General features: G+C 48.5%; 1 protein-coding gene across 1 annotated transcript in view; it reads right to left on the reverse strand.

Moving 5' to 3' along the window:
* Positions 1–4,783: 4,783 nt before the first annotated feature.
* The window catches only part of BBS4 (Bardet-Biedl syndrome 4), a 42,310-nt gene continuing 31,842 nt past the window's right edge, over positions 4,784–15,251 (reverse strand). Inside the window, exons 9-16 of the mRNA XM_065688943.1 lie at positions 14,798–14,852; positions 13,315–13,383; positions 11,938–12,090; positions 11,635–11,806; positions 10,495–10,564; positions 6,992–7,133; positions 6,407–6,617; positions 4,784–5,059 (exon numbers count right to left, since the gene is read on the reverse strand). Of these exons, the coding sequence (XP_065545015.1) occupies positions 4,908–5,059; positions 6,407–6,617; positions 6,992–7,133; positions 10,495–10,564; positions 11,635–11,806; positions 11,938–12,090; positions 13,315–13,383; positions 14,798–14,852 (1,024 nt within the window). The 3' untranslated portion in view covers positions 4,784–4,907. The remainder of the gene's footprint in view (positions 5,060–6,406; positions 6,618–6,991; positions 7,134–10,494; positions 10,565–11,634; positions 11,807–11,937; positions 12,091–13,314; positions 13,384–14,797; positions 14,853–15,251) is intronic.

The raw sequence follows: 15,251 nt of genomic DNA on the forward strand, positions 1-15,251 counted from the left end.
GTAGTGACAACAAAGCAAAGCTGCTTTGTCTTGATCAGACCTTGCTGAACACCACACGTGAATATAGCTGCTGGGGGTGGTTTGGTCTGTACAAGGGGAAAAAGCAGTGAAATTTCCATTGATTGTGGGTTTGTGGTTGTGTATTTTACAATAAAAAATCCAAGTCACCGGGAGGTGAGAGGTTTTTAAACAAACTTTTCTGGATTACAAACCCCCAGAGCTCCCTTCACCAGGAAGGAACAGAACAGTTGCAAAAGTACCAAAGCTTCAAACCCAGCCTTGAAGTGATCTCTGCTTTCCCCTCTTGTCTACAAAAACTCTTTGTTCTTGTGGGTTACTCATACCTCTAAGTCCACAGTGCTGGATAGCTCAAGCCTCAGCTGGCCCTGTACTCCTGGACAGAAGGGTTTCCACTGGAAATGTTTATTCCCCACATAGTTTGCTGCCGATGCAATGGATGAGCTCATCCCTGTGACAGCAAGCTAGCAGCTTGGGTTGGAACTGGATGAGCTTTAAGGTCCCATCCAACCCAAGCCAGTCTGGGATTCTGTGAACTCCACTTACCCTAAAGGTTGTTTAAACCTTTTGCTGTTGGGCTCTTGCAGTTTAGGTGAGCACTGATGCTGTTGTCAAGGAGTGAGCAGCCAAACTGGCCCTCTCCATGTTGAGATTTGGCCCTGGCTTGGAGCAGTCTGTGCTGAAGCAGTGCTCACAAGTACTGCTGTCACACAGCATGCTGCGTTGCTATTTCTGCTGTAGGGGAACTCGTCCACTTCTGAGTACATTCGGAAGAACCATAGAAAAATGGAAAAAACCTGCATTATGTTTTTATGGCTGTAGCTGGGCTGCTCTCATCCTGCATTACCTCAGTATTTGGGTGTGAATGTTTGGTTCAAGCTGTATTAACTGTGCTCTTCTGTAGCGCGGTTAATGTTTTGGTAAAAGCTCCCAGTTGAGTTTTAAACCTGTGATCATACCAAGGGCTTACGCTTTAAATAAAGCATGTTTATAGACTCATTGATTAAAACCAGCTAGAACAGACTCCAAACAAAGACTGTCTCATGCTCTTCATCCAAGAACTAGTGAGGTAACTAGAGAGAGAGATGAGAATGGTAAAGGTTGTCTTTGCTCTTTGTTTTTAAAGCTTCAGTGCTATGGGGCAGAGGAAAGCTATTTGCAGCCTATTTTGCTCTCCTCATGCCTGTCTCTTTCTGCTTCAGCAATACTGAGTTTGATAAAACTCTTTGGTAAATCTTGATCTTAAAGCCAGAAATGACTGGTCTGTTCAGAGACATCAGATGAAGTTCTCTTCCGTAACAGATGGAGCAGCTTCTTGTGTAACATCTCAGGTGGAACCTTCGTGCTGACCAGGCTGAATCCTCGGGGAGTTACTGATCCAGACTCCTGTGGGAGGATGTTCTCTCAGCAGAGGGAAGGTGCGCAGGTTGGAAACAGCATGCATGGCCATTACCTTCTGTGCCGGAAGCTCGGGACGGCGTCTGTTCCCAACAGCTCGCTGTCACTTTGAACACTGCACCTGGCATCAGCCTTTACTGAGGAGCTCTCTCAGCAGCTGAAGAACACAAATGCTGGTGAGGAGGAAGGATCTCATTAAAGTGCGAGTGGGGGAGACAGAAAAACACACTCTGAAAACCTCCCCTAGGAGTTTCTCAGGAAAGCTGCTCCTTCATCAGCACAGCCTGGGTAAAACTGGCTTCAAACCTCACCTGTATCTACACTGATGCTTGGGGGTTCGTGCAGTTTGCTTTGAGAGTGCTTAAGCTTTCCATGTAGCAGAACTGTGTTTCCTACTACATAAAACTCCTGGCAGATGAACTAGTTATAATCCATCTTCTTTTTGTACTGCATTTATGAGCGGAGCTTATTATTTTAGTCAAGTTTATGTTTCTTATTCAGCACTGAGACTTGTCTGTAGCAGAAACGGAAACCCACTCCCCAAGGGGAAGTCTAAACCCTTAACACCTTCCACAAGAACAGGAGGTTGAGTAGGACCCAAGGTCCACCCTGCTCAGTACAGCCTGGCACTGACCACAGCTGGGCAAACCAGATCCTGTACAGGAGCAGGGCACCATCCTGCTGTATGATGAATCAGCAGCCCGTTGGCTCGGGGACCTCAAAGCCAGTTTGTCTGGGTTGGACCCACGCTGCTGAGCAGTCAGATCATTACTCCTGGCTGAAACAAGGCCCAAGTGTTGCTGTCTGAGGGATGTGGAGTTTCTTTTCTGGGAGGCAGTCAAGCTGCAGCCTACCTTGTAAGCGCTGATTTAACCTCTTGGAGGATACGCAGCTTTCTAAAACGGGGAGAAACCCTCCTGAAGCAGATGGTTTCTGCCTCCCTGGAAACTAAGCTCATTATTCTTTTCAGCCTTCAGATTTCAATTAGGGGCCGAAAAGAGAAGATGAGAATTATGGCTGGTGCCAGAAACAGGTTTTGGAACATAAGGTGTGATTTCCAAACTCCCTAAATGAGTGAGCACAGGCCTGCTGAAAAAGCCCTTGCTTAATTCCAGTTGAAAGAACTGTTTGGCCTCATTCTCATCATCAGATGACATAAGAAAAACTCTCCGTAAAGATACCATGAATTTACTGTATGCAAATGCCATCATCACCATACCCAGGGGGAGGAGAGGGGACAGGACAAGGACCTGCAGTTCTGGTTATTATCCAACCATAATTACACCTTCAAAAATGCTTCCTTAGACACGGAGCTCACTTCTGCTCCCTTCAAATCCAGGAAGCAACAAGGTGCTGCTGCTCCTTTTCATAGAGAAACTGCTCAATCGTCTGCAGAAGCTTCTCACTAAAATATGCATTTCCTTCAAACACCTTTACAGAACCTCCAAACAAGCAGAGGGCAGGGCAAAGCAGCTTCTAAAAGCCAAAGGGACATAAGCAGATGGAGCTAAAATCTTCCTGTATTGACAACGCTGGCACTCACCCACCTGTAACCTGCTCTGGTCACTGTTCCTTGTGCTGGAGCTTCTTCACATCCTTTGTGATAAGACTAAGAGATCAAAGTAATCAATTGCTGTTGGGAAAGACCATCTTGAACTGAAGCTTGGGGGTGATTTAAGAGTTGCCATATCCTGCCTCCCTCTGCTCTGCAATCCTGACCTCTTCTCCACAGGCACTCCCTCATGCTGCAGGAACTCGCCAGGTAAGGTGGTTAATGAGACTAAAGTGGCTGCACTGTACCTGCTCCCACTGCTGCGTGTCGGCTTTGTTCCATTCTGCTAGGGCTCCACAAAAAATCCTCATGTTTACTTCAACTCTAGCACAAGGGCAGCCTTACAGGAGTGCTGCCCTGAAGCTGCACTGACACAAACCCAGTGGTACAGGACAGCTGGGGGGAAAAAGCCACATTTGAGATAAGCAGGCAGTTTTGGCAATCAAAACAGAGGAGAAAGTGAGGGGTTCCTACTCTCCTAGTGTTCTCCAGGGAGCAGGATAGCACTTTAGTTCCTCGTTGCACTCTAAAGATGCATTAATGTCATTTTGGATAATAGCAGCTAAGCACAAAGCACAGCTGAAGGATGTTAATGTATCCAGGGCTGTGGTCATGCTGCTTTTCCATTGTTGCTACAGAGCAGCTGCCATCACTAGCCTTCCTCTGCTGGATTTGTTAATTGTGGAGTGACACAAGGCAGCAGCACAGAGCTAAAAGCAGGAAATCCATTTTAAAGAGCTGGGCGGCTTCACCAGCAAACACTGATGCCTGAAGCTTCAGCTTCCCACAGCCATGGCAGCTTTCTGCATGCCTCAGTACGCAGTGGGGAGGACGAGGAAAACTACTTAACCCAATACTTTCTGTGAAGTATCACGGTTCCACCTTTAGTTCCCAAAAGCAGTCGGTTTAGGACCTGTATCAAGCTCTGGATAAATCCCAGAGGCAACAAACTGACAGTAGCAGAGAAGAGGAAGGCTGAGATTGGGCTGTTCAAGGGTAAAAACATTTTGAAAGCATCTCCAGTGCCACGTGGGCATTAAAATTCCCTGCTCTGCTCTCCAAGGGGCTGCTCTGCCACCTTGCAGCTGCAGTAAATGATTTCCCCTAAAACGAACTGTCAGGAAGGTGTAACTAAACCATCCTGAGCACGGCTGCTGGTACTGAACCACTTTACTTTCAGCACTGAAGCTGACCTATCATCTTTGCTGCAAAGGCTTGCTCGTTTTTTCCCCTGCAAACCAATCTTACACCCCATGCTGGGCAATACAAACTATCAAGGCAGAACTCCAGCCCCAATGGCAGAGCTTTCCTGAGGCTCATTTACCCTGTTTCTCAGCACAATGAGGAATTCGGCAGACTTTCCTGCCAGCTGCTTCCCCAACAGCCAGCCTTGAGCACTTGCCTTGCCATAGGCCAGCTTTACAACCTGCTTAGCTCCCACAGAGAAGCTTAAGCTTAAGAGTATTGCCCTGGTGAGGTGCTACCTTCACCCCTCTCCGAGCATTATTACCACTGACCTTACTACAGCCTCTGTAGGGCTTCCCCCATGCTTACAAGTTCAGCCACTGGAAGGGTTTGATCTCTTCGGGGTCCAGGATCCTCAGTCACTACTGCTGGCTTTTCTAATCATACAGCGTACCTCAGCATCCTTCTGGAGGGCTTACACCAAACCCCTGAAGACTGCCAACCCTGTGGATAGGTGGATCTCCATCCTCCAGCCTCTTGTAGTAAGCTGTGACCACAGTAACAGTAGCTACACAGAAACCTCTTCTAATTGCTGCAACTACCCCTTGGGACAAGGTAGAGACCACGTGCTAAAATCATCAACAGGAAGTGCTGTATTTAGAGTGACTGACAGCGAGGTGAAGCCCCTGAGGGACGGGGCGAGGGCAGGTCCTGGAGATGCTCCTGCACCTGCCTGTCCTGACCAGAGTCCCTCCTACTCCACTGCCTGGGAGCTCTTGCGCTTCTCTTTCCTCTGCTCCTCAGCCGCTGCTGGTGCCGGGGTTTCCTCGGGGCTCATTTCTGAGCCTGGTTCTGGTTCCAGAGGCAGTGAGGGGGACTTTGCAAGTGGGGCTGGAGCTCTAGCACCTGGGGAGAGAACACAGTTACAGTCACTGTATGACTACACGTGTTTTGTCTATTCTCTTTGCCCTTCCAGGCAGCACGGAGATGCAGAACAACCACAACTATCAGTTCTTCTCAGGTTTCTCCTGTCCATCGATAGCACTTAACTCTTTTGTGAGTTACTCAGGCAGAGACCTTACAGTACCCAAAGCTCTGCTGAAGGAAGCCAGTATCTCATTCAGCTGGGCTGCTGTGGTCAGTACAAGCTTAGACATTAATTCATGCTTTGGAAAGGAAAACAGTTCCACTGAAGCTGGTGTATACTCAGGCATCATTCTTAGTTCACAGTGTTAGCAGACTCAGCGAGAGTTTCCAGGCGGTTCAAGTAGCTACTTTGAGTATAAAATCAAAACAGGACACTGCCGTGCTCAAGCCGTTTCTGTACTTAGCTTTAGGCTGACAAGTGATGATGTGAACTAGCTCCCTTCTCCGGTATGGGTAATGAGGTCCTTCAGGTAAGCCCCAAACTCCTGTTACATTTTATTTTACAGTTTCTGGCTAAGTCTTCCCTGCATGGGAAGTTTGTTCCATGCATGAGAAGTGGAACAGGTCCTTAGGGGGAGCAAAGCAAGAGGCCCGGATTACACAACCTCTTTCCTGCTTCAGTCTGCAGGCAACAAGACTGATGGTGACAGAACATCACCATGACGAACCCAGTGTATTCCTCCTTGGAAGCCGAGGGGTGAGGGGAGGTCAGGCTATGATGGTGGCTCAGGAGATGCTCCTACCCAGCCCTAGCAAGAAGCAGCAAGTACAGCTATCAGTGTAAAGCTCCTAAGGCTGATACCGATACTATCTCCTGAGCAAGCTTCTGCCCAGGAGCCACCACTAAAAGGTAATCCAGCTTCAAAGCAATCCAATTGCAGTTACTTTTGTAACAGAAATGACAAATTGTTTCAGAATGCCCTTAATTCCCTTGCTCTCCAGCAACCTCTCTGTGCATGGCAGCTCCTGGGCTCTTCCAAAGGGAGACAAGAGGTCTGGTTTCTGAAACCACCCCCTGTCCAGAGCAAGAGCTCAACCCTGTGCTAATGGAGTCCTGCCCATTGTGGCTCAGACAGGAAGGGAAATTTCACTGGCTCTCCACACCCCTGCAAGGCAGGACAGTATAATGTACCGCAGAGAGCACCTTCTTTCCATGCTTCCTTCGCTCAGAAATCTGGGACAGTTAGTGCCAAATATTGACACCGCTGCTGTGTAAGCAAGCCAATACCTTCCCACACATGTGCTGTAACTCTTTACCCAAAGGAAGAGAGATTTCTCCTTTCCCCTCCCACAGTTCTACTTTTAAGAGAAGCGAAAGAGAAGTACCTGAGGGAAGCTGCATGGTTTTCCCATAGCCTGCAGCTGAGGACATGGCTTGGCCCAGGGCCTGGTTAGAGCCCAGCAGTTGCTGAGTGCTGGAGGATTTGCCTGACAGGGCAGCTTTCTGCTTGGATTTAGATTCTTTAGAAGACTTAGTCCAGACCAGGCTCTCCCCTACTTGCAGGGCAGCTCCCATCTTCCGGGCAACCTCCACCATCTCAAGAAGCAAAGAGAGGAAACCACTGTAAACAGGAACACTTCAGACAACGGTAAAATCAACAATACCACAACCCCCCTGACAAAACGAGAGCTGGCAGAGCTGGCCGCTGCCATGGTGCTCGAGGGAAACATCCCCACTAATTCATTCCTTTAATTAAGAGGGACTCTTGTCTTGCTGTGTATTGATTGAAGCACTGGGCTGCAAAGAGCAGGAACGAAGCAAGCAGCTCTCAGCAGGCGCCTGCTCTGCTTGGCAATCTCATCAGCAGAATTTCTCCCCAAGAACTGGACTCCAAAGTCAAATTTCCTCCTCGGCTGTTGCCAGCCTTGGTGTGGCTGCTCAGTTCCTGCCAACAACTGTCGGGCACATACCTCAGGGTCAAAGTCAAGAGTACTGCTCTCCTTCAAGGCATTGACCTTCTTCTCCATCTCCTGGTACTGACAGAGGGCTCCCTTCTTGTCACCCTGGTTATACAGCAGGACAGCGTAGTTCAGGTTGACCAGGGGGTTGCACCTGCAGCAGACACACAGGATCCATCACATTCTCTGCGGTAACACTTACCCAGACCTGTGCCCAAGCAGCAAAGCTGGAGACACCATTCTGCCTGGCACAGACAAGCCACGGGCACTGTGACTCCAAAGCAGATGAGGGGCTGCACAGCCAGAGCTCTTTGGGAATGTGAGAGTCCCATGTGCTTGGCAAGAGACCCAGCACTTGGGCTCAGCAAAGCATCCCAGTGTCCCTGGCAATACAGTTGATGCTGTGGGTCGCCTCACCCCTGCAAGGCTCTTCCCTGCAACAGCCAGTTCCTTGCATGTGGGACTGTCTTGGGACTGCCTCCAGTCGGTGCCTGGTGGCAGAGCCCCTTGCTCCTGGCACAGGTATAGCAGTGAGGGGGCATCACTGCGAAAGCTGAGCTCTGCTCTGCCTTACCTCAGGCTCTCCCAGCTTGTAGGGAGAGCAGCTTGTCACGGGACAGGGCAGTGGAACAGACTCAGGCTTATTGACTGTATTTTACAACCCAACATGCTATAGAACACGATGTTCACATTTTGTTTTCCTCACCTCTTCCCTCATTCACCCAGTACAAGCACACAAAACTGTATGGCCTGTTACAGGGGAACAGGAGGTGATACCCATTATGAAGGACTCAAAGAGGAGACCAGCGCCCCAAATAACACTGTTACCTGTGCAGTGCTGCCTCCCTTCTTGATGCAGAAAAGCACATGAAGAGGGGAGACTGAGATGAGCTCTTAGGCAGAAGCTCTTCCCTGTGAGGGTGCTGAGGCGCTGGCACAGGGTGCCCAGAGAAGCTGTGGCTGCCCCATCCCTGGCAGTGCTCAAGGCCAGGCTGGACACAGGGGCTTGGAGCAAGCTGCTCCAGTGGAAGGGGTCCCTGCCCCTGGCAGGGGTTGGAGCTGGGTGAGCTTTAAGGTCCCTTCGACCCAAACCAGCCTGGGATTCTATGATGATTTCAAAAATTACTCCATGAGTTCTTATTTTCTACAGTATCCATTTCCTTCACCCTAACCCCAAACAAGGGGCGAGCAAACTAAACCGGAGGGAAGAGTGAGCTGACTCCTTGGCTCTGTAATTGATATCTGAAGCTCTCGGAGAGCTGATCCTTGCCTGAGAAGCCACACTCAACAAACTGCTCTGACCTTCATCAGCCTGACTCTCCCCCTTATTTTGGACTGTACGTGTATCATCTGACACAGAAATGGAGTGCAAGAACCCGTGTATCTGCACACAGGGCAGTGAGAGATGCTTTGTAGTTTGCTCAAGAAATGTGAGCAAGGGACTGGTGCCCTCTCCTGGAGCTTGGCAGGGATAACTGGAGCCATCCAAGGACTCCAGCGCCTGCACTCGGTGCCAAGCCAGAGAGAGCATCCTTTGTGAGGAGCATGGAAGGGAAAGCTTCTGCTCACACTGTTCGATAAATAGGAGTGACACCTGCAGCCCAGGACTATCCATCCTCAGTAAGTTATGTGACTGTGCTGCAAGAACTAAGACTATTAGCAGAAATCTGAGAGCATCTATAACCATTGGCTTTCCTTTAAGTGGAGCTGGAATGCCGATCCAGCATCCCACAAAACCCCTCCTCAATGCCTTTGCCAAAGCAAAGGAAGTAGTGCATGAACAAATAAATAATCAAAACCCCATCTCTTCGCCATCTCCCTCAAAAAGCCAAGCTACACAAAACCAAACCTACACAGCAAAACCCTGCTGAGACCAGACACATCTGGGAAAAGCCAGTTTCAAATTCATTGATCCTCATGAAGCCAATCCACCATCAAGGGCTGAGAAGCAACCTGACACTTAGAAAAAAGCCAATAGCTAAAGAACCCCAGAAAGAAGGAGAGCTGTGAGCTAGAACTCACAGTACTAAGAAGAAACAGCTTTTGAAAGGTTTTTCCAAGATGCTTTCCACTGCAGACCCCATGGCACCCACGGCACCCAAGCCAATGTCAACCAAGTACTTTTGGCAATGGAAACAAACACAGCTGTCTTCATCCCAGCCAAGCAGTTCCTCATATTCCAGCAAAGAAAGCCTGCGGGGACAGGGATTCAGCCACACAATAACAGTCTGAGCAGTTTCTAAGGTCCTGCACCGCCTTTCTGGGCCTGGAAGGCTGCGTAGGAAAGCCAGGAGTCAACAGGACTTAGTGCTGTTGGTAGGAACAACCAATGCATCACTGCAAACGTTCTCCCACAGCAAGCCATGTACAAACCCTTGAGCACAGTTTGCCCAGGTTTGGTTCCCAGGAGGAGGCTGCACAGACCTACCACGTTTGAAACAGATTTCAACCTGCTTTGTAGTTCTTGTGATGCATAAATATGAAGAACCCCAGCACCAGATGCACGCACCATGTTCAAGCCAGGTACTTCCCAGTAAATGTCTGAAAGCATTTACAGCACCTCATCACAAGAACTGTACTGCAGTGGGTTTTGAAACCTGCTGCCCTCTACAATGGGCTTAGGAGTTTCCAGAATTCCCCAAATTGAGCCTGGCCAATGCACCCACGTTAGAGAGGACAGAGGAAAAGGGACCAGCATCTTCTCATGCCACCTTGTGGTGGCCACTGCAGACGGAGAGTGCTTCTGCCACCGCCCTCTGGCCAGCACACAGGTTCCTGGCTCAGGAGCAGTGTGCTGGTGGCTCTGAGTATGCAAATATTCACAGGAAAGTGGGGAGAGAGAAAATTCGAGACAAATTTCGGTTTCTGTCTTAAATTCTGAAACGCTGTGAGGTTCAGCTTCACATTTCTGAAGCCAAGAGCTCTGATTTTAAGAGCTGGACTGCAAACAGAGAGATAGGTCATAAACTGGAGCAGAAAGGACCACACTGCTGCCCTACTCTGTGCTTTGCATGAACTTCTTGCCTACATTCTCCAAGCTAAAAATCTTCCCTCTGCCCAATTCAGAACAGGCTTTACCCAGAGCATCGCACTGCTCCACACCGTGCTCAGACTTTGGGGGACAAAATATTTGGGAATGGCTGGTTTTCTTCTATTGAATCTGCTCCACTGTGTACAAGTATTCACTGAAAGGAGGGCTGGAATCCAAAGTCATCACCACTGACTCACTGACTAAACAGCAAAATAGAAACCAGCTTTGGGTTGCTCTGAACCAGAATTTCTCCTTCAGTTTTTCGGAGCGGACTTGAAATTTGGGGTTGTTTTCTTTCTTTCTTTTTTTTTTTTTTTTAATGGGTTTGAAACTGTCACTTGAAGCGCTGCAGGAATAAAAATGTTTCCTCCCTGCAAACCTGTTAGGGTCAAAGCAGACCCAGAAACAGAGCATGCAAAAGGAAAACAGGTTCAGGGAGGCAAAGCAATGCACTCAAATAATGACAACCACCAGCAAGACTTACTTGTCCAGTGCCACAGCTTGCTCATAGGAACGCTTTGCATTCTCAATGTCCTCAAGGTTTGTCAGAGCAACTGGAAAACAAAATGTACACACACAAGTTGATGCTTCACAAGGACTTCATTGCCATCTCTGTGCTGGGCTGCACCCCCAGAGTGTGAGCAGCAGCTCAGGGAGGGGACCCTGCCCCTCTGCTGTGCTCTGGGGAGACCCCCCCTGCAGCCCTGATCCAGCTCTGGGGCAGCAGCACAAGAGGGACGTGGAGCTGCTGGAGCGAGGCCAGAGGAGGCCACGGAGATGCTGCGAGGGCTGGAGCAGCTCTGCTCTGGAGCCAGGCTGAGAGAGCTGGGCTGGGGCAGCCTGGACAAGAGAAGGCTCCTGAAGGGGAGACCTGAGAGCAGCTCCAGTGCCTAAAGGGGCTGCAGGAAACCTGCAGAGGGGCTTTGGGCAAGGGCCTGTAGGGACAGGCCAAGGGGAATGGCTTTAACCTGCCCGAGGGGAGACTGAGCTGAGCTCTTAGGCAGAAGCTCTTCCCTGGGAGGGTGCTGAGGCGCTGGCCCAGGGTGCCCAGAGAAGCTGTGACTGCCCCATCCCTGGCAGTGCTCAAGGCCAGGTTGGACACAGGGGCTTGGAGCAAGCTGCTCCAGTGGAAGGGGTCCCTGCCCATGGCAGGGGGGTGGAAGTGGATGAGCTTTAAGGTCTCTTCAACCCAAACCAGGCTGGGATTCTACAATTTTTAGGACAATTCTGAATGGCATTACATCTTAAAATAAATTGGTGCTGCCAGGGACTGCTGCCACAATTAACCCTCATGATGTCATTTCTGACACATTTGTCTCACTTGACCCCAAAAATATCCAGTCCTGAGAATGCACACCCACTCCTTAGGCAACCGAAACATAAACTCTTACATGTAAAAAGTCTTCTTTAACGCTTAATCTGGATCTGACTGCAATTTAACCTTCCTGTTCATCACTGAGAGATAATAACTAGTAAGACTTCATACCTGTCAATGACCTCCTGGGGAACAGCTTCTTAGTTTAATCTTTATCCAGCATTTACTTCAGGCCAAACTTTCTGTATCTATAGAGTTGCATCTCCTAAGGTGGATATACAGAGAGCTGGATAATGGAGCATTGCATACCTGCAAGGAGCATATAGAGCTCTCCCATCTTGGGCTGGAAGTTGATGGCAGCACTGAGGAAGTGGAAAGCAGACGCATACTGCTGCATTGTGAGGTGGACTAACCCCAGATTGTACAGAATCTTCCAGTCAAAGGGAGCCAAGTAGTTTGCCCTCTTCAGGCAACTGACAGCCTTGAAAACAAGGAATGAATGTGCTGTAACACAGCCCTCCCAAACAGATCTCCTGCCTCTGCCACAAGAGGAATCTTGTTCTTGCATGATGTTAGCTACAGATCTAAAAAGAAAGGAAACCAGATACTTACAGCTACGTATTTCTTCTTCCCAAAGAAGCACATCCCGATGTTGTTCCACAGCGGGGGGCTTTCAGGCGCAGTGCTGGCTATCACCCGGTACTTGGAGAGGGCAACATCAAAATCTCCATGCGCCTGCATCATGCTGCCAGCAGCCAAGGTAGCCTGTGAGAGAAGACAACAGGCTGAAGAACTGCATTTTCCCAGATACAGAAGACAACGACAGGACAAAGTGAATACACAAAAGCCATCTCAAGAGCAAGACTTTAACTTCTTTAGGTTTTCTCTTCCAGGGGCAGTGAAAACCAACAGTGGGGAGCAGGTGAGGACTCTGGAATCTCTTGACACTGAGCAGAAGACAGGGGAAAGAAGGGACTTGAGTCTGCTTCTTCCTGCACTATCTCAATCTTGGAAACATCACAACATGACAAGTGTTGAGGGTCTGGGCTGGGGTGACAGTAGTACCTCTGACAGTCTGAGTCTCTGAGAAGATCTATGCACTAAATAGCTTCTTTTTACTGACAAGCACAGATAGAAATAGTGCTGGTGCAAGTTTAGTGGAGAATAAAACACACTCCAGCAAGACACCCGCAGCAAAGCCAGCCTAGCTCACACTGACTGCCTGAGACTGAAAATTCATGGAAATATGCACGCGGGAAAAAGCAAGCAATTACAACACATTTATTTAAACCACATTAGTGAAGGCCTTTCTAGTATTTCACCATGACACGTCAGATTTGTAAGTGTAAAGGTGTTTGCACAATAACATTTGCCTTGCATTCCTGTATCATTTGTCAGCCTCACATTTCAGTACTCCACACTGTTAGCATCGTGCAGAAGGGGAGAAGAAGCAGACAGAAATGAAGTAACATGCCTAAAAAGGGAAGCGGTTTCACAATCAGGGAGGAAAGCTAGACGCCAAGCTCAGCTTTCCAAACCAGAGCCAAGGAAAGGCGCATTTGTATCCAACAGCTGGAAGCACAGACAGGGTTATTAGCAGATGGGGGAATAGTAGAATGCAACACCACCTGTATCTGTGCTCTGTGTTTAGAGTCAGAGCTTGGACCTTGGAATCTTGGAAACACTTTCTAGAAGACTTGCCTTCCAAAGTACATTCCACTTGGTTTTGCTGCAACTTCAGAGTAGAAATCAAAGGGATCAATCTAATATCCCATATTCTGCTTCTTCCCCTTTCCCTGCCTCCACACACATCCAACTCCCTGCCCAGGGAAAGGTCCCAGAAATGTACTTCAAAGAAAGCTTTCTGGGTATGATCCTTTTCAGCCTCTCCAGGCTGACCCTCACTATGGATGGCAAAGCTCTGATACTGGAATTAGCTTTAGGAGGTGTCTCATCATCATTCAGCTGGTTCATTTCCACTCCTCGTACCTTGTAGTTGCCTGGGTCATAAGTAAGTGCGTTCCCAAGGTGTTCAAAAGCCTTCTGGTAATCCCCAAGCTGGGAAAAGAAGTAAATAAGCATCAGAAATACAGGAATAAGGGGGTTAAGAAGGAGAAGTCCTCCCTTGTCTTCCAACAGGCTGCAAGTGTTAGTGGGCATGACTTTGCCTGTATAAAAGCAGATGACTCTTTAGAATCACTTACATGAATCCTACGATCTTCAACTGAGTTATGCCAGAATTATACCAGCCCAAACAGGATAAAATTCTGGATACTGGTGTCCTTTTTTGGTCACAAAAATTGATGAGAAGCCCATCTGTCACGCCAGCAATTGTACTGACGCATCCAAGTCTAGCACCTTCTGTAATTAGCAGCAAGTGGGAAAGCTGCAGAAGCATCTTTAACACTCCTGAAGGTGAGCATGTACCCAGAGACACGACAAACTGAACAAATGAATCACAGCACAGACCTGGCAGCTAAATTCACAGGGTGAATGTTATACTCGTGCTACCTCCATCTTACAGATCCCCCTTCCCACGTCATACTCCCATTTATATCCACACGCAGCCACCTCAGACATCCAAAGCTCCTACTGAATTTCCATATCTCTGGAGCAAGGCAATTTTTTTCAAGATCTACATTTTACTCTCAAGCATCTAAACAAAGACAAGGGGAATGGCTTGAACCTGTCCGAGGGGAGACTGAGATGAGCTCTTAGGCAGAAGCTCTTCCCTGTGAGGGTGCTGAGGCGCTGGCACAGGGTGCCCAGAGAAGCTGTGGCTGCCCCATCCCTGGCAGTGCTCAAGGCCAGGCTGGACACAGGGGCTTGGAGCAAGCTGCTCCAGTGGAACGGGTCCCTGCCCGTGGCAGGGGTTGGAACTTGATGAGCTTTAAGGACCCTTCCAACACAAACCACTCCATGATACGATTCTATGAAACGGTCAAGGATCTTTCCAAATCCACATTTGGTGCCAGATTTCCAGCCCATCAATCCTTTCAGGCACTACTGCCTATTCGTTGCTTGTTCCCTCTGTGGGAAGCTTACTTTCAGAATAATGAGACAGTCCTTCCCGTACGTTTTACAGACCTGAGTGATAAGCATTCCTTTGTTATTTAAATCGATTCCCATTCCCTTCCATGGTGTGTTAGCACTAACAATTTCATGGCTGCTTTTGCAGGAGAATAACTCGTTAGACTCCTGCTCCTGAAACAAGGTAATGACTAGTCATGTTCTGTTATACTTGGAGGATTTATAACAGAATTAGGCTGGTTGCCAAACAGAATTCCCACCCTGGCTCAGGTCCAGGAAATCAACTTGCTTTTAGTGGCAAAAGGGAAAAAGATAGAGAAAGGCAAGCTCTGTCGTGTTGAGCGCAGGCTTCAGAGAAACGCGTGCAACTCATGGGCAGGTGGAGAAAAAAAACCCTGGATCGTTTTGACAGTAATGAAGTTCCTCGAAACAGCTTCAGTACCTGCAAGTACAGCAGCCCCAGTGTTGTAAGGAGGTCTGCATTCTCCGGGGAAAACCTGCAATACAAAAGCCAGAGCCGGTTGCTTACTAGCACTGCTAGAACAAGGTAAAACCAGACTACGGAGCTGTGACACTACATTATAGCATCATAGAGAGTGATATAGACATTATATCACTCCAGGAAATTAACTGTTATTATTAAATACAAACATTAGAACAATTGCCATCGTGGGGGCTTCATCTGAGGGATAGGACACCTAAGCTTTCAAAACCTCTTTACAAATGGGAAGGCGACAGAGTTCTGTGAAATAGAACTGGACGCATAAGAAGATAATGTGGTTTTGTTAAGCTTCAGTGTGAGCCTTCATCAGTGACCTGGAAATAGAAAATGGGATTTTCCATAGTCTCCCATAAACCAAGCTGTAAAACCACCCTAAGCCTCCTGGGCCATGTAG

Source organism: Lathamus discolor, chromosome 8 (genome assembly GCF_037157495.1).
Source record: "Lathamus discolor isolate bLatDis1 chromosome 8, bLatDis1.hap1, whole genome shotgun sequence".
In the NCBI taxonomy this organism is placed as follows: domain Eukaryota; kingdom Metazoa; phylum Chordata; class Aves; order Psittaciformes; family Psittacidae; genus Lathamus; species Lathamus discolor.